Source organism: Cygnus olor, chromosome 2, assembly GCF_009769625.2.
Source record: "Cygnus olor isolate bCygOlo1 chromosome 2, bCygOlo1.pri.v2, whole genome shotgun sequence".
In the NCBI taxonomy this organism is placed as follows: domain Eukaryota; kingdom Metazoa; phylum Chordata; class Aves; order Anseriformes; family Anatidae; genus Cygnus; species Cygnus olor.
The window spans coordinates 148,630,739-148,658,617 of record NC_049170.1 but is presented as its reverse complement, the minus strand read 5'-3'; the positions used below and the strand labels follow the sequence as shown (position 1 = coordinate 148,658,617).

At 40.5% G+C, this 27,879-nt stretch overlaps 1 protein-coding gene across 3 annotated transcripts; it reads right to left on the bottom strand.

Moving 5' to 3' along the window:
• Positions 1–1,295: 1,295 nt before the first annotated feature.
• On the bottom strand, positions 1,296–27,828 carry TBC1D31 (TBC1 domain family member 31). 3 transcript variants are annotated; one of them, XM_040547018.1, is made up of 22 exons: positions 27,665–27,828; positions 24,550–24,696; positions 23,848–23,963; positions 21,741–21,919; positions 17,800–17,951; positions 17,221–17,380; positions 16,772–16,972; positions 15,379–15,555; positions 14,486–14,565; positions 14,237–14,401; positions 13,816–13,949; positions 12,703–12,836; positions 11,903–12,082; positions 10,679–10,911; positions 9,966–10,118; positions 8,769–8,904; positions 7,829–7,921; positions 6,045–6,185; positions 4,840–5,034; positions 4,274–4,424; positions 2,393–2,509; positions 1,296–1,680 (listed from the first exon to the last, which is right to left on the bottom strand). In XM_040547018.1, exons 1-22 carry the CDS (start codon positions 27,742–27,744, stop codon positions 1,538–1,540), a joined length of 3,267 nt encoding a protein of 1,088 aa, XP_040402952.1. In that variant the 5' UTR covers positions 27,745–27,828; the 3' UTR covers positions 1,296–1,537. The 3 variants fall into 3 exon arrangements, with proteins under 3 accessions (XP_040402952.1, XP_040402953.1, XP_040402954.1); XM_040547019.1 differs by having other exon boundaries at positions 14,237–14,383; XM_040547020.1 differs by lacking the exon at positions 2,393–2,509.
• Between the last annotated feature and the right edge of the window lie 51 nt (positions 27,829–27,879).

The following is a 27,879-nucleotide window of genomic DNA, read 5'->3' as shown; positions in this document are numbered from 1 at the left end:
GACATAGAACCATTGACCACTAATGAACTAGAATCACAGAATCATTAAGGTTGGAGAAGACCTCCAAGATCATCTGGTCCAACCATCCCCCTACCACCAATGTCACCCACTAAACCATGTCCCTAAGCCCCACGTCCAACCTTTCCTTGAACACTCCCAGGGACGGTGACTCCACCACCTCCCTGGGCAACCCGTTCCAATAATGCACAACTATAACATTTTTTACAAACCATAACTGTGTACACATATGGCCCAAGGTGCTAGCCAAAAGTTTTTTTTTCTCTTTTAAATATAGAAATAATCACATGTAAAGTCTAAGACAACTGCAGTCGTCAAAAAATTTTGACAGTTTTTTCATCTACTCATTGTGCATCCCAAAGATCTTTGCTTGCTGTGTTTCTTCAAAAAGCAATGCTGCTGCACCTTCCCTGAGCTCTACTGAGGGTCTTTGATGAGTTTTCCATGAATTTTGGTGCCTGCTAATGCAACTATTGGTCTAGACACAGAGTATGTTAATTTAATAAGTAAGTACCTCTGGCATTTACATCTTCATGGAATTTAACGTGAAATTGGGAGGCTGCCATCTGCCTCAGGTGGCGAAGAGGAGCTGTTCAGCAGTATTGCCCAAGCCTGCCTTCTGCATGTGCTTGGCACTCACAGGGAGCCCCTCTCTGATACTGCTGCCCCAAAGAGTGTCATCAAAACCCCATGGGAAGCAGAACACCCAGCTAAGATGTTTAGGGATTTCTCTTTGTATCCCAGCATTGCTCAACTAACATCACATCTGGATTACACTGCTGCTTTGGAGCTTTTGAAAATGTGTGTTCCTATCTTGGAGCTTGAATGAATGGGATACATAGAAAACTAAAAGGAATTTTCAGTCTATCAGGCTGAAAATGAACAAATTAAGTCCCAGGTCTTTGGGACATTATGTTGTACTCTTGGTTAAAAGCATCAGCCACTGAAAATCAGCCTTGCAGCACCAAAAATCATTATTTTTATTTAGTTCCTCTCCCTTCACTAAGGAAATGTGCTTTGTTAATATATATGCATCTAATATATATGCTAATATACACGCGCATCTCCAGCAACTAAGATTCCATAGCCTCTCTGGGCCCTGTTTTCAGTGTTTGGCTCTCACTGTCAAAGCTTTTTTTTCTCTAACTGCAAATATCCCTGCTGCAACTTGTAGAATGCACTTACACATCACTCACAAAAGCAGTATTTTCACAGTGGTTTGTTGCTTCAAGTCATGGCTTTGACCAGAGCCAATAAAGTACACAAATACTCTAAGTGTAATAACAATGGTAAAAAGTGAGTTTATTTTACAAGTAAAAATAGTATTATAATTACTGAGAAAATAACGAGGTTACAAACACTGCACATTTTTCTAGCTAGAATTTTATTTTTATATAAAAATATTTCCAAAGGCCTTTAAAATAAACAATCTATGATCAGTCTTTAATCACATTACACATAGTTAGGGTTTCACTGATTGATAATCTGAAAGTACAGCTGAGGTCCAGAACACATCATCTCAAGTTGTCCACTTTGTAGATGAGAGATGAGTTGGAGGATGTCTAATTCGAGCCCGTGCAGTAAGCTTTTGTCTGAGCTGTCTGACTTCTGCCATCAGTTCCCGCTCTTGGCATGCCAGTTCTTGTCTTCTAACTGAAGACACTTAAATGAAAGAGACTCAGAATTAATATTGCAACTGTTTTCAGTAAATAACATGAATGTTTATTGGAAAAGAGGTAACTCCTGTAGAGAAACACTACATTTTATTACTGAATACCATTGTATTTGAGACAGCTCTACAGCCTGCAAAAGCAAGGAACAGTTTTCTTCGAAAGTGGTACCAGGGCAAACTAAGTTTTGTTACAAAAAGGTCAGATGTTGATGGGGTGCTATGGCAGGTCCAAAGAAACATGTTTCCTGTTGCATGCAGAGTTTTATAGCTAAGATACAAGTGTGTGCTTTCATTGACTAGGACAGCCCTCAGGAAACTACTGAAGACTAGTTCTTGACTGTAACTCTCAGTAGGATTTTCATGAAAGACAGTTCTACACATGCCCAACATCCCCAAAATCACACAATTATGAAGACACAGAAAAAGCATAGGTAAAATTATCGGGTCAGAATGGGACTAAACTAGGCTGAGGTTTAAAATGACTAGTCGCATAACGTGACACGCCTCAGGCACTTCCTACCTGTGCTATTCCTGGTAGTGATTTTTTTTTTTAAGGTGTGAAGTAGAATACAACAATAAACTAGTTTACTATCCACTAAACATCTACGTGACTAATAATGGCTCTATCACCCATCTAGGTGTTCCAGTAATGCATATGAAGCTAAACGTGAGGGAAAGGAGGGCTGTAACTTAGAAACTTACTGTATGATGATGACTCTGATGCAGACAAATCATTCAAACACACATTTCCAGACTTTGGCACCTGCTGGAATTCTACCCCTCTCCCTGTACGTCCAGCCTTTAAATCATGCAGCCTCTCTGTGGGAAATGGAGAGAAGGTGTCTTTGTAAACTCTAAGTGTTTAAATTCCTAGCGAATTTTTCTTGCTTGAGGTGAAACAGTTTTTCTGCAGGAAGCAAAACTGGAAGGAACTCACTCCTACTAATGCCAAGTAGAATTTCCTCAGAATCTGAAGTCAACATTTTCAGTCTACGGGTCAAAGGCATGCATCACTGCACTTCATTTTAACTAATGACAGTTCCACATGTGCTGTTTCTTCCTATATAATTAATCTTCTAACAAATGGGCCACTAAGTTCATGTGGAATACGTCGACTTGTACTTGCAGTTTTAGAAGGAGACACCCATTTTAATAACTTACAGTTGCAAATTACTCAATATTAAAACCATCAGGCAAATTAGGGCAAAGTCGGAAAAACTTTGCCGAAAGCAATACTAATCATCCAGTCTTAATACTAATCGCTAATCTTGTGTGTGTGTGAGGAGATGGAAGAATAAGATAAATATCTGCAAACCCACCCCAATGCAGCATTTCAGAAGGATGTAGTGACCAGTCCTGGAAGGACACAAATACCTTTTTTTTTTTTTTTTTTCCTCTGTGAACAAACACTTGGCAAAGTCACTTGTTGGTAGTGAGTTTGCTTTTCTTTAGGTTATTTGACAGAGGATTTCTAAGGGATGAGAGTTTATGATTGGTTTAAGCTGACATAAGCCTGTGCTCCTACCAAAAATGCCGTTCCCATCCTTTCCTTCGCTCCTGGTCACAGCACTGCCTCTGTGCTGGCTCTGGAGCTCAACACTGTGGTGCAAAGTTAGATCAGATGTGACTGAAGTTCTAGTCCTGGAAAGTAAGGACTAACGTGCAGTCGAATAAGCAAGCTGTTCTAGCCTGTCGTGTAGCCTAGGAATAACAGACCTGATGCAAGAGGGTATGGGAACATGTGTCTGGCACAGGAAGAAGGAGGAAAAGTGTCCCTTCTGATGGCAGCCTACAAGAGGACACTGTTTATGAAATCACAGGGATTTGGAAAATCCTACCTTGTGAAAGAAAGAAATATATTAGCATGAAGATGACATTATGGGAACAAAGGAAAGGAGAGAAAATGAGAGTTTGTACTCCATCTTGTGTTCTTTAACTGTATGAAAACAGCTGGGGAACTTAATGCTGCCAGCTCATCACGTGATTGGAATTACAGTTAGGCTGGAACGGTACTGATCAGGTTGGAGGCAAGACTGATGTCAGTGGGACGGTCTGAAAGATATAAATGCTTGATGACAGACTCCCACATAACCTTTGGTGAAACTGTTTTCATCCATATGAAAAATATCTCTGCCTCTATCACAGGCAACCCAAGCAGCAGGTATCGTCTAGGCAAACAGAAAATTACCGGCTGAGGTTTCCAATCTGATGAAAAATCAGTGTAAACTATCCTACGTTTTCTGTTTATCTGCCCTCCCAACAAACAATACAAAATAACGTACTGGGAGAAAAAGTATCCTCAGTTTTGGGGGTGCATGAGGGAAGTGCTGGGAAACAGAATCCCACCTACACTCAAGAGTCAAGTAATTTAATGGATCATTTATGTTGCTGCATCTGATGGATATCAAACTGAAGTTCCTTTCCAAGTCTGGCCTTACATATCAGTTACATGAAAGAATACTGCCAAACAGTGCTTATATAAAGAACTTTATCTCTAACGTTAGATACTTTGTTTGTATTCAGTTGATGAGTCCAGGCCTTCATGACTGATACCCAGGAGAACTGCATTTTCTCTAAACTCACCGAAAAAGCCATCCTCTCTTTGCAGCTTTTCAGCCAAATCTAACGCATCGTTCATTTTGTCTTCTAAAAACTGCTTCCTGTGTTCATGTGCAGCACCAGCAGCCTTCTGCTCTTCCTCCAGTTGTGCTTTTTTCTGTATAACTTCTTCCCACTGTGCAACAGAGATATTAAGTGCATCTTCGACAGATGTATTACAGGGAAAAGGCAACAAGCAAAACCATCTGGGTTATTACAGACTACACTTCATCCTTAAATCAAAAGGTATGTTATTACACCGACTGAATGCTTCCTGTTTGAAAATTTTCTCCTTCAAACACCTGACGAAAGGTTAAGAGTCTTGAGTTAGAGAAAAAAATGAGAAACTTACACAATTAGGAATATGCTTTCCTAAACCTAAAATATCCTCATTAATTTGCTCTAGTGCTTTCAGAAACTTCTGGTTGAAACTGTTCTTATTCAAAACAGTTCTTATTCAATATTTTTCAGTTTTATGCCATACTACGTTATGGGCAAAAGACAGTTACATTTGTGCCAGTCCCCCTTAAGAAAAGAAATAACGCAAATACCTTTTTTTCTTCTGCCTCTCTCATGGCCTTCAGCAGTTCGGCTTCTTTTACCCTGTTGTCGTGAAGGAGCTTGGCTATCTCTTCATAACGCTTCTCACGGTCCTGATCGTCGTGCCTTAGTTTGTGCAGTGCCTGCAACCTCCAGTCGACCTCAATGCATTTCTGCTGTGCTTTGGCTAAATTTTCTTCAGCTACCTAAACAAAACATCTTTCTTACCAGGAATCCACTTACTTTATTTCAAGTACACAGCCTTACATACAGACAAAGAAAGATCTTTTGCTGTCAAACTCGTGTGTCCTGCAGCATTGCCGTTAGACGTCCCTAGTAGGGGACTGCACCTGCAGTGCCACTCCCCCATTCATTACAGCAAGCTGTCACATCTGACAGGGTTGTTTTCTGCTTCTTTTACACCCTTGATATTCTTTCTCTCCCCCAGGGCCTTTTAAATGAGACATAAGCTCACTCCACGATTTTGGGGATTTTGCTTTCCTACCATGGATTACATATCATTTCCAGGTGCTCTGAACATAAGAGCGATACCTGAATGCCAATACTTCCACCCACACCCATCTGCTTCCAAAAATTGAAGGCTGTTTACAAAAATTCAGACCCATATGTTTATTTCTAGACAAAATATAAATGCAGATGCCAAGCATATGGGTAGTGGGTTAGCTGCAACTATTTTTCCAACTGTGCAGTTACAAGTTCTGAGCTTGAAAATCTGAACAATTCCTAATGCCAAGCCATACACATTCATTACTGTGATCAGGAAGACAGCTTCTACAGTTGAATTTCCTGCCAAGTACTATCAACTGAAAGTTCCTTTGTGGCTTACTTTTGTTTTATTATGGTTACAAACAAAACATGTTCCTTAACAGGAGGAACTTACTCTGAAGAGCACTTTTGAGTCTTATATTCCTTTTAAGTTCTGGAAAGTGAAGGAAAATTAATACTCATGGCAGTCCCAGACAATTTCAGTATTATATAGCTGCTTGGACACTTCAGTCAGATTTTTGAAAATGTCCAAACTTTTAGCATGCCATCATGATCTATTACTACAGGTAACTAGAAACTAGATTTCCTTCAAATATTTTCACGTTAACTCGTACTAGCTAATTGCAATTAAAATGCTATTAACTAGTACCACTTGTACTAGTTAACACACTAACTTTCCCAAATTCATGTTAAAATCCAATCATCTTACCATCTGAGCTTTCTGTTTTTCTTCTCGATCTGTTTCCATCAATCGTTGAACAACGTGATCTTCGAGATCTGCCTTTCTTCGACTGGCATCTATCTCTTCTTTCATTTCCCGTGTGGAGCTCTCTTGATCTTTGATAAGATGCTGCCAAACACACCAGCATAAATTATTGTTGCTAAGCTACTAACCCACTTTGGTAATTCTCTCTTTAACATTTATTAAAACTTCATTAAACTAGTATTTGAATATATCCACACATCTCATCCCACTGCATATCATAACCTACAATATCTGTTCAAGAAAGTGATACTCCCTGCTGTTTTACCCACTCGGAATTATGCAAAGCCTGAGTCAGCACAGTGATCTCCCAGGTTTATACCGATGTAATTCCGTTCCATGGATTACAATGGAGCATGAAAGCAGAATTCCAACACAAATCAGTAAGATTAATCATGAAAATATTCTCCATTTTCATGGCATATCTTAGCCAAAACCTCAGAATGCTTCACAAATATAAATCATGCTTCATAGCACAGGGATTTAAAATAAACGCATCTGCAGATTGAATGCAGAGATGATTTGTCAAAATAGTACAAATCAGCATTAGATCTAGAAAGATAATCTTAACTCTTAACAACTTTTCTTCACATTCATCGGGGCGCATCTACAGTTTTCTGAAGAAGGCACAATCCCCTCCCAGTCCTGCTAGAATCCGTTGAGCTGCGCCAGCAGGGTACTGAAGCACAGTTAACATACACTGCCTCTCAACAAGCCTTCAGAGATTGAATATAGACCCTTGCTGACAGCAGTAAAACAGTTCAGGGCACGGGCAGTGAAAGCCTGCCTGTACAGGCTCTTGTGGGCGTATATCCTTGGTTAGTTAAATAATTAGTACCTTTCTAGCCTAAAGAGGATGGTCACTGTAGAATTAATTCCCTTAAACAGCTGACTTTTCATGTACTGGAACACCAGTGATCCTACCCCGGTTTGTGCTTTGTAGCCACAGTACAGCTGGCTGTGTATTTAACAAATAAATGCTAAAAGAAATTTAGCCCAGTTATGGTCAGCACAAATTATAAAAAGTCCATGGCCAAAAGCTTTAAGAAGTCAAACACACATTACTAAGTCTTTGACTGGCAGCCTTGTCAACCATTTTTATTAACTCATATTTAACTTTGCATTTGAACAAATACTTAATACAAAAAATTAAGTATTCAAAATAAAAACCTTTAATACTAAACAATGATCTTTCTGGATTACAATGTAAGGCATTTGAGGAAGGAACTGCACCTTCCCCACAAACCATCCACTCCTTTTTGCTTAATGGTGTTGCTGGCAATGAGACATTCTTTCATCCACTACATCAATCTGTCACACTGTTCCCTTCAGAAAATGGAGATATATCTGGATACCACAGATGAAAAGGTGGGAGTTTTGGGGATGAGGAACATATTGTTATAGACTTTTTTTCTTATTTACATGTTTCTCGCTTCTCTCAGCCAGCTGAGTATACAGATAAAGCCTGCATCAACCGAATGACACCTCTGCTCAGAAGAAAAATAAAATGGGGAGGATACAGGCATTTTCTCCCAGAAAAATGGATAACAGTGAGTACTACTACTGCTTTTATTATCATAGGGTTTATTCTAAAAAGGGTATTAAAAAAGGGAAAAAAAATCATCTCAATTTTTCCTCATATTGTCTGGTTGAATTAACACAACCAAATCTGAGAACTGCATAGGAAGAACCATTAAATATAAACATCTGCACAGTTCCCTAACAGTTACCTGTTCAAAAAGCTGTCTTTGCGATTCAAGTTCCATCTGTCGTACTTCTACATCTTGAACAGTAGCAGCTGTTTCTTGTTCTCTTATGGATGCCTTCAGGAGAAGAGAAGCACATGAAAACAGTGCAAAGGAAAAAAATCTTCTCCATTTAAAAAATAATATCAAGAAAAATGTCCAAAACCAGAAGCAGCATCCTACTTCTAAGTTCTAGTTAACTTTCTGTTATATGACGAACAATGGAAAATACTGAAGATCAAAAGTACAGGGCAAGGGAGAGAAGAGGCAAAGAGGCACAGGAATAGTTTTGCATCCGGTCACACATTAGGGAAATGTCAGGCTTGATCTAGTGCTAGTAATCTGTAAGATGCAGCTCCAAAGTGAATAAAAGGTCTCTAAATCCTGTGGAGGACAGTAGAGATATGAAAGTGGCCACCTGTGTTGAGCTGCAAAAAAGAAACTGACAGTTCCCTGAGTCAGCAAAGCGTGGTGCTGAGCTGCAAGGAATGGCTCTGCAAAGACTCGGTTCATGCCCATGAGGTTCTAAAGCTCGTGCTCCACTCTGCGTCTGCATGATGTCGTGCTTGAGCTAGTAACCCTGTAGGAGCAGAGCCAGGCTTGGCCAAAGGCTGTTTCAGAGCCTCTCAATCAATGGCAGAGTTAATTTGCAGCCTGAATACAGCCCACAGACTACTGTTAATTGACTAGTCCTTTAAGGAGCTCATTACCTTTTTCAGCACTGTTGGTATACAGATAAATCTGGCTTTTCCCAGGAGTTTTGCCAGTTAAAATTGCCCTAAATTATGCATTTATCACCTCATGCTAAATACACTTTTGGGCTCACAAATCACAGTATATGAACTGAAATTTTAGTTCTACATTTTTTCTTGGTTATTTCTCTGAATAAACCTTCGAGAAAATAATTGCTTGAGCAATACTCAGCTTTTCTAGCAATTTCATCATCAAGACGTTTCAGTTCCATTTGGCGCTGATCTTGCTGATATTTCAGAAAACGCCTTCTTGAAGCATCTAGAAATTGTAGTTCCTTTACTTTCAGTTCTCTTTTCACAGCAGCTAGTCTTCAAAAGACAAAATAAACAGAAACATGGGAACTTTTATGACCTTTTATAAAAGGTCAGTAACAAAGAGCACAAGCTTGCACCACGGTCACCCATCAGTTACTAGGAGCTAATCTCTAACTTGTAAAGCTTAGGGAAGTTGCTTTCATTCTTGTCAACTGCCCAGTTTTCATTTACGAGACGAAATTAAATTCAGAGACACACAGACATCCTCTAATGGCAATCTCTCCCAATTAAGCTTTGAAACCCTGTGCTCTGTTTCTGTTGTACGTTAATAAGCACCAGTTTAGTATTGTAATGATCCAGAGCTGGAAACTATTCCTTAGAATAATTGCCAGTGTCCTGGTACCTCTTTCAGCACAAAATTAGTCCTATGTTTATTTGCAAAATATCAAACTCTTTCAAGGAACAAAACCACAAATGCAAGAATTACTTGGCAAAGAAAATCCCACTGCTCACTTTTTAAATACAAGCCTACGTTGTAGGTTACAGAAGTTTAAGCCAAGTATCACTTTTAGTTGATCTAAAAACCTGTGGAGACATTGAAATTCTCAAACCTTCACCATCGCAAAACGTATGAACTACGGAATGACTTTGGTACTATCTCAACTCTTTACTCAGCAACTGAAAAATAAAGCATTCATTTTTCTAAATCCACTGGAAATACAAGAACGTGTACAGTATAGCATCAGTACTCTGAGACTGTAAATGACTCTTGGATTTGCAGTTTAAGTCTGCCCACAGCCTGAAGTCTCAGCGTGCAAACAAAGAGCGATTGGCTGCCCAAGAGCATTCGCAATCTGAAGAGACCAGAGAAAAGGCTGGGAGCTGAGACAAAAATATGAAGTGTCTTGGCCTCTGATCCGCTGTATTCCCTTGAGCATGGCAGTAATACAACCCAGATCTCTTCATTCCCACACCAAAATCTGACCCACCAGACCACACTGCTTTCCCACATTTCAATCTATACAAATTAGTGGCCATTTCTCCTTTACTCATGGTTAAAAATGTAATAGCAGGATACTGTAGCCAGGCCCCTAATGTTTCTTATATTATAATACCTTTGCCTCTGTTCTGCCAGCTTCTTTTCTTCTTCCAGAAGCATTTTTCGCCTTTGTTCTTCAGCTTCTCGAAGCAATTCCTGCTTTCGATACCAAGCTTCATCTTCTGCCTTCCGTTCCTGTGCTTTAGCTTCTAACTCATGCATTAACTGTCTAAATGGAAGGAGACCATGTGTTCTTATATCATGACAAGTACCAAGAAATTACTTGATTACTTTGAAATCAATAACTGAAATGTGATTCATGAGACTATGACATCCCCTTTATGTACTAAAAAAGAGTGAGAAAGATGAGAGAGAGATGAGAAAGAGCTACAGTGCTAACTTTTATAAACAGGGCATTTCAGACAAATGCAGACATCTTCACATTCTTAACCAAAAATGGTTTCTAAATGTCTCTTGAAATCATGGTTCCCACTGATTTCAACTGCAAGCTCGGAATTCCTGGCCCTTCACAAAAAGTTGGACGTGACATTAACAAAAGTTTAGGTTCTGACTTCTAAGCTTTCAACTTTGAGGACTGGCAGCCCAGTATTTAGACCGCAAATTTAACTTAAAAAACGCGTCAAGCCAAGTAACTATTTGAATGTTAAAGTTATCTTCCCCAATTTTTTAAAACGTATTGCCTCTCTATTCTCAAGCATACATAACATAACAGAAAAAGGGAATTGCGTCCACCTGTTTGACACCATCTTCAACTTTCCCATTAAATACCTCTCTCTTAAGTATTCAATTTCATCCTGTCTGATCCTCTCCCATTCCTGAGTTTGATAATCCACAATGAACTTGGGATATTTATTAAATACAGGGTACTGTCCTTTTGTAAGTGGTACGAAGTCATCAAGCACACGTTGTGGATGGATATCTGGTGGTGTAGCCTCCATAAAATGATAAGCTTCTTTAATCACAACGTTAATGTCCAGGTTGTTACGATGATGAAAGAAATACTGTAAGAGACATGTTTCCATTTACATTCTACAAAAGATTAAGCAAGTTTTTAATATACTTATGTAGGAATAATTAGGTAAATTAGCAAGCTCTATATCCCAAACGTTGATTAAAAAAGTGATTAAGTTGGCCCTACTGATTAGTAAAGTATCATGGGCTCAAGTGACTTGGCCCAAACGTCTTCAATTTCTAGAAGTATACTTGGGTTTGTTTTCTTTCCTTCCAATGACAGCTGTGAAGAGATTTAGGAACCTAAGTGTGATGTAAGAGTGTAAACTGCTCAAAAAGGCACTCCTACCACTGGATAGACCTCACTCAACTTTTAGTGTTTAAACATGAACCACAGAAGTTCCTCTTCTAGCAGGACTGTTCTTCCCATCAAAGATCTTCACCAAGAAAGTCTTTCAGTTAGTTATTGAAAGAATGTAGCAATAATGTTGTCTGATACTTGTCAAATTGCTCACAAGCACATTTTCAAGGTGGAATCCTTTGTCTACAGAGATGTTTTCATGTAAAAAAATCCTCCTCCTCCCTTGTAAAGCTAAACATAAGAAAACATTTTAGCTTAGCATCAGAGAACATCAAATAATATTGCCTGACTTCATAAATCTGAAAGCAAAATAATGAAACAACATGACAGAATTACTGTCTTTTGTCTCCACACACAGAAATCAATTTAGAACTCCAAATAAAAGGCAGAATTATTTTGTGGTTGATGAACCGTTGCCATTTACTAAATAACTTTTAGTGGCATTAGAAAGTTTATGGAAGCTTCTAGAGATCTTGTTGCATGAAACTGCAGGAAATTGCTCAATGTTTTATTCATTTATGTACATTTGTCAGGTACTAGATGATGTTGCTCAGAAATGTAATAATACATTAATATGGAACTGAAACACCTCCTTCAAAACTCCGTAACAACAGATAATGGTGTTTCACACTTCTCTGTAGCTACACCTTCAGGTGACTGACTTCAAAAAAAACGTTTACCTCAAAATCCTGTCTTTGATTACAGTGAAGCAATGGAGCTCTGGAACATACAATATAGGCAACAACAATCATTAGGAAGTATGAAGGATGGTTAGAGAAGATATTATCAAAGACTTTGAGCCATTCTTCTCTTGTTAGAACCTCAGAGAACAGGGTTTCTAGAAGAGGCCAGGCATAAACCTACATCATTTGGGAAAATTGAAAAAACAATCCATTAGTAGAATTTTACTGTTTCTTTCATAGAAATAATATAAAATTTTCTTGCCTTATACCACGAGTCTAATCATTTATGAAAGAAACAGGAACTAAACCAGAATATTTGAAGATACACTTTATTCCTCACTACAAATATTCAAAATGAATATGGGGTAAATATACATAATTTTCTTAATTCCCTGGATGTGTTTAGCTTTGTGAAGCTAAAATCGTCCTTAATGATAAACATGTATAATTATGGTTTTGCCTTACTTACAAAATTCATTCGTCACACCTACGTTGAAATAAATAAAAAAAAAGAAAGTAAAAATACATTTATAATTTGGCCAGTAGATTTTCAAGCACTGTACACTTGAAAGGGAAGGATCTCTAAGAACTACAATAGCATATACATGAGATTTATGACTATGCAAAAAAGAAAAGTTGCAGGAAAGCAATGATATATTCTTTATACTCCTATATCATTCACTATTATTTAATGAAAACTCCTTCAATAAAAGAATTATGTCAAAATAAAACACTAGTGTACTATCTATCATTTACTGCAATGACATTTCACATACAAATGTAGGCTAGAATGTTACCTGTGAGGTCACGTTGTATTTTATAAAATGCTGAAGTAGTTCTTTGTCATGATGTGCTAAAATATTTTCCATCATACTAAGGACATTAACTGGAGGATTGGGAAAATACTCAAACCAGTGCTGACAAAAATTAACTAAAGAAGAAACAAAACAAAACACAATCCATTGTAATCCAGAGAGGAAGACTCTTGACAACCTTAAGGTTTGTTTATACGTGAATTTAAGAGGAAGTTTTAAGCGAAGTCTATTTAAGGCATTCCTATCTCTCCTACCATTTATTCCTACACCATTTCCACAGTACGCTGCTCCTCCAGCTGCACTGGCATGAGTGTGTCAGCACGCTGTGAACCAGCTTGGGAAACTAATCTGGCTCAAAGATAAAATGAAACGAGTCTGTGGGCTGTGTGGCTAGGTGGTTGGGGGCAGATGGGAATACTTAAGCCAGTTTTTCTGTCTCATCAAGCTACAGCCTGGATCAAGTAATTTTTAACATACTAAGAATAATTTTGGTAAACTTGGGTACTTATTCACTAACAGCATGTGTTTGCAAAGTGTGTATGGATGCTTGGCAATACTTATCTTCTGCAGATTTAGAAGCAGCTGCAGCAACTAATTTAAGTGTAGTGCACTTTAATTTAGTATGTTTTTTCAGAAGACAGCCATAGAGAGCTTTCAGCCAAATGTCTAATTTTGAGGTACCACGTGTTTAGGACAGCTAAACACAGTAAAACTTTAAAAGAGATCATTCCCCTTTGATTGGGGTGGGCTTGACTACTTTTCCCATGTCTCAGATACAGATTTTAGTTATTAAATATGATGCAATTATGCAAGATACATTCATTTTTCATGATTAGACTTTACAAATGCTGTAAAACTGCTTGGTTTTGCTACAAATACTGCAAAAGGAAGTCTAGTATCTTGCTCTGATTTAAAAACAGGTTTTGGTTTTAAACGCGCAGTGCTACATATTAATTCCTGGCAATACCTTTAAAAGAGAGTCTGGTGACATCTTAGGAAAGCACTTCATTCATTTCATCAGGAAAAACTCTTTTGCATGGGAAAGCTTAAACATGTTGCATCATATTTGACTTCTGAAAATCGTTGCTTACCTACCTACTACTGTAGCAACAACTTCAAAGCAGATCAGCTGGTTGTTCTGGAATAATTTTACAAATGGGAATGCTAGCAAAGGAATATAAGGCGTCTCACCAAAGATAGCAGACCAGTGAGCTAGAGCTGATAACGTCCTGTATGTAAAGGCAAGAAAAGGTGTAGAAAACATTGGTCCCAAACCAAACAAATGCATTTTAGAACGATCATACTATCATGTAAAATGTATCATGTATCATGCTATCATGTGAAATTCAAACTAGATGCAGGATTATACCGGTTAGAAAAACAAAAACGCATCAGGGCACTGCTATTTCATTTTAGACTTTTCCTTCAAGCTGATTCCAGCTACTGCGTACACTTCAGATCAATATATGAAAATATAAAGCTATAATATTTAAGTAGATATAAATATACATTTTACCTCTGTAAAACTCTCAGCAGTTTCCTGCTTTTGATCGGATACTCATTCTGAATATTCACAAACGCACTGTGGGTACCCTTATCTATTAGGCTACTGAATGCTAAGTGGTTTTCAGGAAGTTGTAATAAGGAACGCCAAACAAACATCCTGTAATTAAAATGGAGACTTAGTCAAGCAGCTTCTCTTTCATAGGCCAGTAAACACACGCAAATTGATTTAGTGCAAGCATGAACATGCACACAAACATACCTGTATTTTGCTGGATATTCGCCGTATCCTTTCAACAAAGCCTGTAGACGTTTCTTATTTAATCCACCTGGCAATTCATTCTACAAAACAGGGAATCAACGATAAATCTAAGGATTTCTTGTTCTTTACCTCTTTCCTTGCACAGTAGCTAAATAATGAAGCTCTTAGCATAACATTAAAGAAAAACTATAATGTGTACAGCTACTTTATCCCAGGTATTTCAACAACAAAGATCATTCAAAAGATCATTCATCTCCTGCTGAAATCCAACAGCTGACACTGATTTCCAGCAAAAGCAGACAGACCCTGACTGACTAAACTATATATAAATAAATGATGGATATGGTCAACCAAAGAATATTTACATAAGAAATGGATTATGTTCTGATGAATGTTACAGGAGAAAATATCTATATGTGTGTGTATATATATATATATATTTGCATATATGACTATATATATATATCAGACTCAAGATAAAGACATAAAGAGAAGGCAGCACAATGATGAGGGAAGGGAAACAAATGTACCGATAACGCATCATCTGAACAATTCCGAAGAATGAAATAGCTTCTAGGCAGACATCTTAGAAGTGCAGTTTGCTAGCAGGGAAGCAGATCAGATCTGCCAAATAAGCAAATGCGTCACAAGTTGCCTGAACAACTTCAGAGGTACCCAAACCTGACTGGAGGAATGGTAGCTCTGGCTGTGTCACATAATACAGGCTGAACAGCGAGCAGAAATGGTGTAAAACTCCCTTAACTCTGCTCAAATGTCCAAATGAATCAATGCCTGAACTTATTCTCAAAAAGTAAATGGCTTTTTTTTTTCTTTTTGCAATGAAATTTAAATGCTGCAGACTGGAGAACAAAACATTTGCAATTTCTTCCTACCTCTTTATTTTCAAGTGATGTGTTTGCTTGCACTTTCAGCAGTCTGGTTTGAATTTTGTTTCCTTTGGATTTCCAAGGCCGCTCTGACCTTCCTGAAGTCACTTTCATCGTCAGCTTATTTGCCTCTGACTTGCACTTGGGCCAATCCTCCACTACTTTGAACTGGGGTGGTGGAGGCTAATATTAAGCAAAAATAACTTGGTTAACATTTTGTAAGACCGAATAAATCACACTATAATTTAATGTTAACTATTTTATATGCTACATCCTTGAGCTTGATGGCCATACCATGAAGAAGAGAGCCACATTTATAACAGAAACAAATATATATGGTCTGTATACTCCTGAACACGTATGCCAGAGAATTAAGCTGCAGTAATAAACTAGCAAGAAGTACTGTGAGAATGTTTATGTAGCTTCCAAACGTCAAATCAAACATCATGTTATTGCCTTGTTTAGTAAACACTAAGATACAATTGGGATAGTATAAATGCGTACCAGGTAGCATTCTGGTTATTTATTTTAGTATGTTTCTCAATGTTACTAAAATACTTTGCATTTCTATAGCACCTGTTAGAAGGAACACAAGAGACCTTTACAAACTTATAAATTAATCATCAGTGTCAGGTAGGCATTAATTCAGTTTTGGAGATTGGGAAAGCAAGGAACAAAGTGGATATCCCAGTTCATGTCAACCCGGCAGCAAAAGTGCAAATGGAATGCATGTGTGACATCTTTACACATCCTTCCTCAGCTCCAACTCCTTCATTATCCAAAGCTGGTTACTGTTTACTTCAAAGACGTGGTGATTAAAGATATATGGAATTCTGGATTTAGAAACCTGACTCCCATTAATAAATTACTTTAATAAAATAAGAACTGGTATTTAGAATGTTTGTTATTTAGGAAGGATTAGGAGTATGATTGTGCCATAATGATGGATGCTGGTATCCAATAACACAGCAAGAAGAACAAAATCACAGTAACAAAAAGACCATTCATGCCTGCAGTTTAAGAGAGCATTAGTTGCAAAGCACTTCCTGGTAGGAAATGGAACAGAAGCAGCACAATTGTGCTGTTTCCATCTCCCCCCAAATGTCATTGCAAAGTAAAATTGGTCCATATAAATCACTGTAGAAAGAAATGCCATCTCCCCCTCCTCCCAAAACCAGAAACACAATGATGCACTTTGAAAACATCACATTACCTGACAGGCTGGAATAACAATGAAGGGAACCCAACAAGCCACTTTTTCTGTATTTGTAGTGTTAAATATGACACTGCCACACTTCTAAGCCAATGATACATCAGCAAACTACTGCTGATACAAAAGTTACGTGGACAAGTGTCACCTTTAATAGGATTTACTGCAGTTATGAGAAATGTACCGTACCTTATTTGCTTCCTGAGTCAAAGCTTGGACACTGTATAAATTGACACTACCATTTTCCATTACTGATGCAATATACCGTCCATTGGGGCTAATCGCTGCTGTGCTAATTCCCTCTTCATGACTCCCAATGGCAAAAAGCAGTTTGCATGTTTCTATATTGATAAATCTCATAATATTATCTTGACTTAATACTCCAAGGACCTATAAGTTAAAAGGATTCATCAGTAATGCTGTCAATGTAAACCAAAGAGGAATACTAAATTAAGGACTGACATTCCATTAAACTGTAAGAGCAACTGAACAAACATTCAGCACTGTAGCTTTCCTCTTGTATGGTATGGGCCCATCTCCCCACTGTCCCCAAAAAGCCCTTAAAGTACTTGTGTTGCCTTGAGTAACCAAACATCCCCCCTCAAGTTTTATTTATTTATTTATTTATTAAAACTGACCTGATTGGAGCCCCCATCAAAACTGTCCGGGAGGAATTCCAGATGGCGAACAGCTCGTACTTTTGTAGGCATCTGGATTATTTTTATCAGCTGCTTTGATTCTAAACACCATAAGTGAAGATGATTTGATTTTCCACCAGCTACAAAAATCCGGCCATCTCTGGATCACAGCGGAGACAAAGTTTCTCAGTATTCATCAGAATACTGTAACTTAAGCTAGTATTAGCTACAGAGATCATACATTTCTTTCTATGCCCTCAAATCACTTGGGAATCTGTCATTATTCCTGTCATACTCTACTGAAAGAACAAAATAGCTCCTAAATAATAAAATTGCTTTCGTAATGGATGAACTTTATTTTAGTGGTCATTAAATTAAATTACTTTATTTCAACTACTATGGGACTATAATAAAAACTGCTATTGATCCTTGCTGCAAGTGTCAGTTGTAGCAGATTTCAAAAGCTTATCATAGCATATAGCTCAATGCTTCCATAAAACATGACAAATAAGAAAAGAAAAGCTGTTTTAATATTAGTTTTTGTAGTTTGTCTTTAGAATGTTTAAAATAGCAATTTACCTGGTAACTGCAAAGCTCTTGTAAAGTAATGTAGAACCTTCTACTGCAGTTGGCAACTGGTATTTACAGTGCAGAGTATCGAATTCCCATGCAAAAACAGAATTATCTCTGAAACAGCTGAGGATGGTGTTACTCAGTGGAAGAAAAAAAACCTGAAAGAATATGAAAAAGAAAAAAATGGAATGACATTGTCAAGGAATTACCTTTTACATTGGACCAAAGTGAATGGCAGAACAGAACAGAGCAAAAAAAAACGTGACAGTATGGATATTTTGGTAACTCTGTAATGCAGCTGCAGTGCAAGGCTTTGATCCCACAGCGGGATCCTTTCTCCTGTAACAGACAAGTCTGCCATGCTCTCCCTTGCACTGGTTCAGAACTTGTTGTACCTTTTGCTAAGCCAGTTTAACTCACCAAAATGACACAAATCTTTACCCGGGTTATTGTTGTGACTGTCTTATGGAGGGTTCTGATGAACGTCAGAGAGGGTATAACACACGTACTGGGAAAATGCACCCAGCAGCAGCAAAGGATGGGAGTCAGGAGCCAGAACTGCTCACTGAGCACTGGAGGGTTTTGAAGAGCTTGCTGCATCTTCTACAAACTAACTTCAGCTTTCAACTTGCAAATGTATTGTATGAAGCACTAACCTTCAGACCTAAGCTCCTTAATTTTACATACAATTATTAAATGTTATAAATATTGTAGAAAGTTTAGCAGTGTATTCTGCAACTATGAAATGCAGAGTTTGCCATGAAAGCAAATAAAATCAAAAAGCTTGTAAATATATTTTTTATTATTCTGAACGGGTGTATTGTTTATGTGCAATTCCTTTTGATTAAAAAAATGGATTTTTTACATGTTGGGATGTCATCAGATACATTCTTGCTGAATGACAAACTACTGGCCTAGACAGAGGTTCTGCTTTAGCAGCAGCACAGGCAGCTTCAGCTAATTCCCTACAGCTATGACTTTGAAGGTTGAATTCCAAGTGTTTTTGGCTATTTGTTCATTGAGGGACTGACTACCTGAAGGGTTCACTAGCTGACATTTACAGTCAGTGCCAAGAAATTCACAGTTTTGATTCAAATTGTTTCTCTGGGCCTTGAAATCTGGATAAATGGGACAGGATTCATGTTGCTGAATGTCAGTGACTGAAAGTTGGATGTTCAGCCCAATTCAGTCACTTGGCAGTGAGCAGAAGTTACCTGTGAGGAAAACGTCATTTCACCTACCACAGTAATTTCTGTTCAGACAGACCGAGCTGCCCCTTCTCCCTCAGGGACTGAGGAAGCCTAGACAATGAAATGAGAGTAAATGCCTATCGTGCAGATGGATGAAGTTAAGCAACATGATTTCCACCTTCTCTTACTTTCTATTATCAAAAAAAGTCTGTTGCTCCTTCCAACAGTAAACGAAGTCCTACGAAGGGTTTAAAGTTGCTATTTAAGTTCTGGCAAGCTGGAGTAATGAGCAGTTCCTCGTTTTCTGCTTTGTCCTAGAAAAATACCACAAGCTGGTCACACGCAGCTGTTGAATGAGCAGCAACGCTTTGACAATGGTCATTACAGATGTTTTTTCTTTAGCTCTTCTTCCTCATTTGTCTTTTTTTTCCACCTGCCATTCTTACAGCGTGCAACTCAGCCTGTCATATTAACTTTGCTTTGTCCCATACCAAATGAACAGAAGGTGTGTTTTGGACTGCAATCTGGGCTTAAATAAAAGGGTACCACAAAGAACTCTACAGACTGGTGTGAAAGTAACTAGCAAGCAGGAGTCCAACTTCGGACAATGAGTGTCATGGCTGTGTCTAATAATAAATCTGATCTTTAATAAAGCACTTACCTGTATATCTGGAATCATGGCATAGGAGTAAACAGCATTATCTCTATTCTAGAGACACCAAAATGAAATCCAGATAAGATGGATTACTTGCATGAAGTCCTATCAGGAATTGTAGAGCCAAACCAAAATTGCAGGCTCTTGCTTCCCAAACAGTGATTTATTCACTCAACTGCAGTCACTACTGCTTGGATTTAAAAGTTTGTTTCTGCATTGTAACATCCTGATCCTACCAAATTCCAAGAGTCATTCATCAGCGAGAAGCCCCTGCATGTAGCCTAGACAAAGAAAGATGAGCAGCAGAAAAATCACAGAATGGTTTGGGTTGGAAGGGACCTTAAAGACCACCCAGTTCCAACCCCCTGCCATGGGCAGGGACACCTCCCACCAGACCAGGCTGCCCAAAGCCCCATCCAGCCTGGCCTTGAACACCTCCAGGGATGGGGCACCCACAGCTTCTCCCGGCTGCCTGTGCCAGGGCCTCACCGCCCTCTGAGTGAAGAATTTCTTCCTGATATCTAATCTAAACCTACCCTCTTTCAGTTTAAAACCCCTATCCTTTGTTCTATCACTACTTGTAAAAAGTCTCCCTCTGTCTTTCTTGTAAGCCCCCTTTACACATTGAAAGGCTGCCATAATAAAGATCTTGTAGACTAAAGAAATGCAGCCTTCTTTGGAGAGAAGACATGACAATTATTTTAGTGATGTGCACTAAAGAGCAGCTTTAATAAAGCAACTAAAAACGTATACACGATCTCCTCCAGTAATTGCCAGGTGACTATTTCAGGCTGACAAAATTCCTGCCTGACCTAGTACAGGGTGAAAGCACTCAGATGAGGATCCTCGTTCTCTACAAAATCAGCACAGCTGTTCAGTGACCAGTCTGATGAGAACTTCGGTTTGAAGTGGTACGGGTAAGACTATTCACTGTAGGGCAGCACGTGTGCAAGCAATGCTCAGGCACTGCAGTGGTGCTTTCTGTAGTACAAATGCCCAAGTCTGACGTTTGGTGGCGCAAGCAGACCTATTTAAAGAGGCATAACAGGATGGTAGACCTATTTAAACCACTCCCTGACACAAACGTACTCATTCTCCTCCCCTGTGTTGTTCCAGTATTGGTGCAGAGCAAACCAAACCAAAGAAACCACTAGGCTAAAATGCAGCAATTTCTTTTTGCTGAGTTACTTCTCAGCTTGTTTGCTCCTACATTCAGTGCTTCGTGCGCACAGGAGGAAGAGAAGCTGTGGAATAAGCAGCTGAATGGGGTAGGTGGTGGTGACTAAGTTACCATCATCACCCCAAAACTGTTTTTTGAACAACACCCTTAGAATCACAAATTCATTCACGTTGGAACTGATCTCCGAAGGTCATCTGAGCCCATCCCCAGGTCAAAGAAAGGCCAGCCTCCAGGTTAGATTGGGTTGGTCACAGTCACAGCCGACCAAGTTCTGAGTAAAGATACTCATCGGTTCCTTTCATGTTCCCAGCAGATCTCTGCAACTGCTGACCACCCACTGGTCTGGGTGATGTGACTGGCCAACAGTCAGGGAGATACACCCAAGGAACGCAGGCAAGATTCTGCTGAATTTTTAAAAGTATCACAGTCATAGAATATCCTGACTTGGAAGGGACCGATGGGGGTCATTGAGTCCAACTCCTGGCTCCACACAGGACGACCCAAAATCAGACCGTGTGTCTGAGAGCATTGTCCAAACGCTTCTTGAACTCCAGCAGCTCGGTGCTGTGACCACTGCCCTGGGGAGCCTGTCCCAGTGCCCGACCACCCTCTGGGTGCAGAACCTTTCCCTAACACCCAGCCTGACCCTCCCCTGTCCCAGCTCCATGCCATTCCCTCGGGTCCTGTCGCTGTCCCCAGAGAGCAGAGCTCAGCGCCTGCCCCTCCGCTCCCCTCGTGAGGGAGCTGCAGGCCGCCATGAGGCCTCCCCTCGGCCTGCTCTGCTCTGGGCTGAACAAACCAAGGGGCCTCAGCTACTCCTCACACATCTTGCCCTCTATTTTCAAGTACTGTGATTTTAGCATGTGGTATTACTCCTGCTGAGGTATGCTTGCTTGCCCTTTAGCAGTTGTTCTTTACTCACCTTCTGTATACCCACAGAATGACGAACGTTCAGCTTTCTTTTCCTTTGAAAGGTGTCCAAGTCCCAGAGCTGCGCTGTATCAGTGGAGGTAGTGATGGCATACCTGCCTGAGCCATTGACCGAGATGGAAGACACTGACGAATCATGTCCTCTCATCCAGCTAACTAGCTCCTTGGTTTCTGTGGGAGTTGATGGGAAAATAAAGAATATGAAAGTCATTCCGAGTGCAATGACTATTACACACTTCATTGCCAGCACTATGCTGTGAAAGGGACTTTTAAATACACCAGGTGTATGACCGTTTTACCATCACAATCCAACAAACAAGAAACAAATATATCAGTCTTCAGATTATTATTATACCACAGAGAAACATAACCTCTTCATCTCTAAATAACAGGTTTAAGTAACAGATTTCATAAATTATTCTCAGTTCTACACAGAAATCCAACCTGCACAGGCTTGTTTAATTTAGCTTAAGAATCAATCATAAGAAATCACGAACGTTAAGATCAGGTAAATTCAGCATGCCTTGTGGGCAGATTATCTGATGTGCACACCGGCAGAAGGATCTAGAAGTTGAATATTCAGAAGGCTGAACGCTCTAGTTAGAGTTCTCCACTTGTTTTGACTTGTGGATGATCCGTGTGAATGATTACGCAGCTATTTACAGGTGCAAGGAAAAAAGGTTTAATGACAACGGGCAATGCCTATAGAAAAGTACAGTCAGAAAGCAACACCTCATTAACTCTTTTAGAGTCCAAAACATTTTTCTGCTGTGCTCTGCACGCTGAGGAAATAGCTCTCTGACTACATTGTCTCCCACTGGTGACTGCGTGACCACTAATCCTTCCTCAGCAACTGAACTGCAGTTGTGGCAATCAGACCACGTACACGGGGCAGTCTGCCTGACTGCCCGCGGGGTGCTTCCAGCTGACCGACTGCTACGGCATCAAGGGTGGGAAACGGCTGGAACGCAGCTTGTGAAGCCTAACAGCCAAACTTGCTGCTGGGCCTACAGAGTTGAGTGTTCAAAGCTGTTGTCACACGGGAGGATGACATGGGATTACAGAGAAGGGCTTCTGAAGTAGGGGACGGGGCCCACTGACTATTATCTAACACACCTCTAAGGGTAGCTCACCCAACGCTGACTTATGTGAAGATCACTTCCATTTTAAAACATTCTTCGGTATGCTTTGGTATCCGGAAACGGAGCCATAAAAACATGCAGGACTGTGGGATAATTAGCAATATTTCTCTAAGTGCATCCAAAAACTACGGTTGGTCTTACCGTGGTTGAAAGGAAAAGCCAGAAGGATTTCAGACCTTACCTCCTAGTCTTCTTTTATTTTGGGAAACACTGTTACTTTAAAAACTGCACTAACAATATCAGCCTCGAACCGCTCAAATCGCAGGTAAGTGACTCCTATGGCTTTTTAAAAAGACTTAAGTCCAGACGATATGAGACATTGCAGTTACAATTTCGACAGGTTAAGTTAGGAAGAATGAACTGTCAATGCCCTTCACCATCTAACTTCTAATCAAGTCAGAGGCACACAGCTAGCCTGCGAAGTTAATTTTAGATATTGCTTTTGAATAACGATACAGATCTGCTGGCGTTCTCAATACAACTGACAATTCTTTTAGCATATAAGCTTACTTTGTTTACAGATTTTACTGTAAACATAGTTTACAACTGGTTCAGTTGCAAACTAACGTATTGTTGACTGATTTTGCTTTGATTTTATATAGAATACCTCGTTCTAAAAAAAAACAAACAATAGAACATACATAGATTTGCGTTCAAAAGGTAAAATATATAATTGTGATCCTGTGCCAGCCTTCAGCTAAACAGATGCCTGTGTGACTCAGTGGGAACAAGAAGCTCTGACAAAGTGAAGGGTTTATTTACTCCCGGGACCATAACCCATACAGGCCTCACAGGTCTCAACTTGTGTTTTTTTTGTTTTCTGGGGGGTGGTGGTAAGAACACAAGGCATGAGATGCATAAAAGACTTCAATCAATTTACAAAAAATTGAGATTGAAACTAAAATTATAAAGGCTTTCATAACTATCCGGATAATAAACCCTTAAATTTCTCCTTACCCGTATCAAAGCATTTAACAGAATAGTCTGCCAAAGCCACCAGGAATTCTGTCTTTCTGCGAAGATTAAATGCCAAAGCAGTGCACGCCTGCATTGTTCGCTGAACAAGGTTGAACCTATTTAAAAATACACGGCCTCATTGTGTTAGCAAACTTGGAGTCATTATGTCAAGTGAAGTAAAGGCTTAAACAGCTTCAACGTATTTCACCAAGAAATAAATTAACTCAAAGGAAGGGAGCAAATAAATCATACCTACTTATAATAAATACAACAATCAGTGCTGATACTGTAAAATTTAGTAGTGTGAAACTGGAAAGACATTAATGTACTTCTGCAAAATGACGATACCTGGACTAATTTGTTGTAATTCATGGCTCACATTATTAATTGATCAGTACTGGTCATAGAACATCTTCATCGGTAGTCTTTAATCACAGAAGGTCTGTGAAACTGCTGTTTGTTCGGTTTACAATTACAACCCTCTTATCTTTTTGGAACAGGTACGCTAATGAAATAGGACACAGGAAACCTACATCAGACACTGGCTGGCAGCTTCAGCTCTGAGCAAACCTCCACCTATCTCCACAGCCACAGAAACCTGAGGTTGAAACCAGACCTGTGGCACTGTGGCAGGCAGGTTCCATGTCCCTGAATGTTACAGACAGCAGGATAATCACGATGTCTTGATATAAGTATTCTTACCTGTTTCCCTTCAGGTCGAAAACATATATATTGCCTTGGTGGTCTCCAGCAAGGAGGGAATCTCCAGAACTGTCAAACGCCACATTCAGAAACCGTATCGTCTTTGAAGGAGCTCCTGGGGCACTATGAGTTATATTTACTATAAGTCTGTGAAGAAAGCAAGCAAAACAACCTTGTTTAGAATTGTTTTTATAAACATGCATTTTTCCAAGACCTAGAATTTAAAGGTTCCTAGATTATGGTTTTAGAATTCTAATCATTCCTGGTGTTCCATGAGAAATCTTCCATGAAAAACGTGTATTTCTAATATTAAAAATACACTAAATAAAGGAAGCAATTCACTACGTTGGAAGGTAGTTATAGTCAGGAGATGTTAAAGAAAGCAGGCAGGGCGAAATTCACCATTCGTGGTCCTCTTATGTGGGCCCGAGTTAACTGATTTTCATTCATATTATTGAGTAACAGTAACTTGTATGCTGGTGTATCATCTACCAAACTATCTGAAAACACAGCTCAGTGCCCAGCAAGGAACCTGCCTCTTTGTTGTCACTGTAAAGAAACAAGCTAGAGAAAACTGAAAAGCTGTGAATTACTGTTAAAAAACAAACAAACAAACAGGAACAAACAAAACTTGGATTAGACGTGGAGAGGTTGGGGGATAGGGGAATCCATTTTAACACCACTTCTCTCCAGAGTCTTCAAAAGCACAAAGCAAGCCATCTTTACCATTGTTCATCTGAGATACTACAGAGCAAAAGCTACTGCTTTCCCACGTTCTCTCCTTGCGTCACGCTGCTAGCATAAAATGAAGCCAGATGCAGAACAGAACCTCATGTGCAGAATGAGCCAGAAATGGATGTTTTTTTCCAGGAAGCAGCACAGTAAGATTTGGGAGGCCTGCTGCTCCTGGATTTCTTGGATAATGCTGGGAAAACCAATATTATGGGAGGCTGGTTAAGGACTGCAGGGCCCTTACAGAACACTGTGGCCATGGCAGTGTAAAATCCTGGTATCTACCTGTTGTCAGGAGAGTAGAATACGTAAGCCAGCGCCTGCATGCAACTGCTGGTGTATGCACAAAGTGTGAGTGAACCCCAGGAGGGCCACGCAGCTATCGTACACGCTAGAGATAAAAACTTATTGCACTTTGTCTTGCTATGCCCTTTCCTTTCTGGGATAAAGGGGAAGGGCCATAAAAATGAAATTAGAAGGATAATAAGCTATTTAAATTAACAGCTTGTGATAAATTAGTATCTTCAGCATCATAAAAGTACGAAGTGTGACTTCTGATTCTAAAACACCCTGAAGTGAGAGGACTTATCAAAGTAGTTAACAGCATCTCCCAGGCCTTCCTCAACACCGTTCGCTGCCTTTCAAAAGTTGCTTCGCTACCAAATTAACTTAGTAGGATAAAGGGACCAGTTCATAGAGCTGCACCCAGATTTCCCATGTCAAACACCACACAAGTATGCAAAAATAGCATTCTTACTGCTCTTCGGTTTGGGACAGGCAGTATTTCAAACACTTTTTAATTAAACTCTTGTGGGAATTTACCCTTGGTATTTAAGGAAGTTAAAAATAAAAACAAACAGAAAACAAATTCGGGACAATTCTGACATTCACAGGTTCCAAATAAGCTATTTTGAGCATTTAAGCTCAAATAAAATAAGCTATTTCAGCATGCTTAACTGGTGCACCATTAGAGATGTTCAGCCTTCGGAGTAAATTACTTGTAACCCTCACATCTACACCCGTCTCTGAGGCCAGCACCTCAACACCCGTGTACTTGTATTTAGCACTTCAGTGACGTACACAGTGACGTTCTGTATCACTGATACGATCTGAAACATCACACAACCAACTACACGCTTCACACTCCTGGTTACACAGAGGTTAAGGTGTAATCACAGAATCAGTAGGGTTGGAAAAGCCCTCCGAGATCGTCTGGTCCAACCACCCCCCTACCACCAATGTCACCCACCGAACCCTGTCCCTAAGCACCACGTCCAACCTCTCCTTGAACACCCCCAGGGACGGTGACTCCACCACCTCCCTGGGCAACCCGTCCCAGTGCCTGACTGCTCTTTCTGAGAAGAAATGTCTCCTCATTTCCAACCTGAACCTCCCCTGGCGCAACTTGAGGCCATTCCCTCTGGTCCTATCACTGGTTCCCTGTGAGAAGCGGCTGACCCCCAGCTCCCCACACCTTCCTTTCAGGTGGTTGTAGGGAGCACTAAGGTCTGCCCTGAGCCTCCTCTTCTCCAGACCAAACACCCCCAGTTCCCTCAGCCGCTCCTCACAGGACTTGTGCTCCAGGCCCTTCACCAGCTTCGTAGCCCTGCTCTGGGCACGCTCCAGGGCCTCGATGTCCTTCTGGTACTGAGGGGCCCAAAGCTGAACACAGCACTCGAGGTGCGGCCTCACCAGAGCTGAGTACAGGGGAAGGATCCCTGGTCCTGCCGGTGGAACACTTCCACTATAAACTACGGTGTTGCTAAATCCCTAATTACCGAGGTGAGAGGCATTGCTCACAGCGCCGTTACACTGATACAGTGACAGGCGGAGTCCAGTGAAGTTATTTCTCCTGTTTTAATGTTTTAACATCTGGGGGGGGGACCGGGTGCTGGCTCACCCAAATGCCCCAGGCGGGTCGCAAAACCAGGGAATAATTCAGGGAGAATTCAGGAGGGATTCAAGATAGCCCAGGAGAAATTCAGGAAGAATTCAGGGATAGTTCAGGAGGGATTCGGGGACAGTTCAGGGATAGTTCTGGAGGAATTCCGGGAGAATTCCGGAGGGACTCAGGGATAGTTCAGGAGGAACTCAGGGGGAAAGGTCCCCTCTGGGGGCCCCTCACCGGGCAGGCCCAACTTAGAAACCAGAGGGGCCGCCCAGACCAGGCCTGGACGCCTGCAGCCCACCCACCGGGCCTCCTGCCTGCCTTCAGAGCGACTTAATTTAATTTGATGTAATTTAATTTAATTTAACTTAATTTAATTTAACTCCACCCCCCCCCCCCCCATAACCCACCGGGGAGCTGCCCCTCGGCGCTGCCCCCGGCCCCCCCCCCCCCCGCCCCCTCAGCCCCCCCCCCGGCAGCCCCAGCGGCCGTTACCCGCCGCCGCCCGCCGCCGGGCCGGGCCCGCGGGCCCACAGCGGGCCCTGGCTGCGGCCGCCCAGCTCCCGGCTCGGCATCCTCCGGGCTCCCCCCAAACGGCCGCCAAACGGCGGAGGGAGGGGGAGCCGCGCTCATGGTACGGCCCGGCCCCGCTTTGTTGATAGGGGGAAATAGGGAACAGGAGGGTGATTTCCCCCCCCCCTCTGATAGGA

Excerpts from the sequence above, each read along its gene's own strand:
- TBC1D31 (XM_040547018.1), bottom strand. The coding sequence starts at position 27,744 with ATGCCGAGCCGGGAGCTGGGCGGCCGCAGCCAGGGCCCGCTGTGGGCC. Across the intron at positions 16,973-17,220 it reads TTGATGGGGGCTCCAATCAG|GTCCTTGGAGTATTAAGTCA; the intron begins GTCAGTTTTAAT and ends TTTAACTTATAG. Across the intron at positions 5,035-6,044 it reads AAAAACAGAAAGCTCAGATG|GTAGCTGAAGAAAATTTAGC; the intron begins GTAAGATGATTG and ends TGTTTTGTTTAG.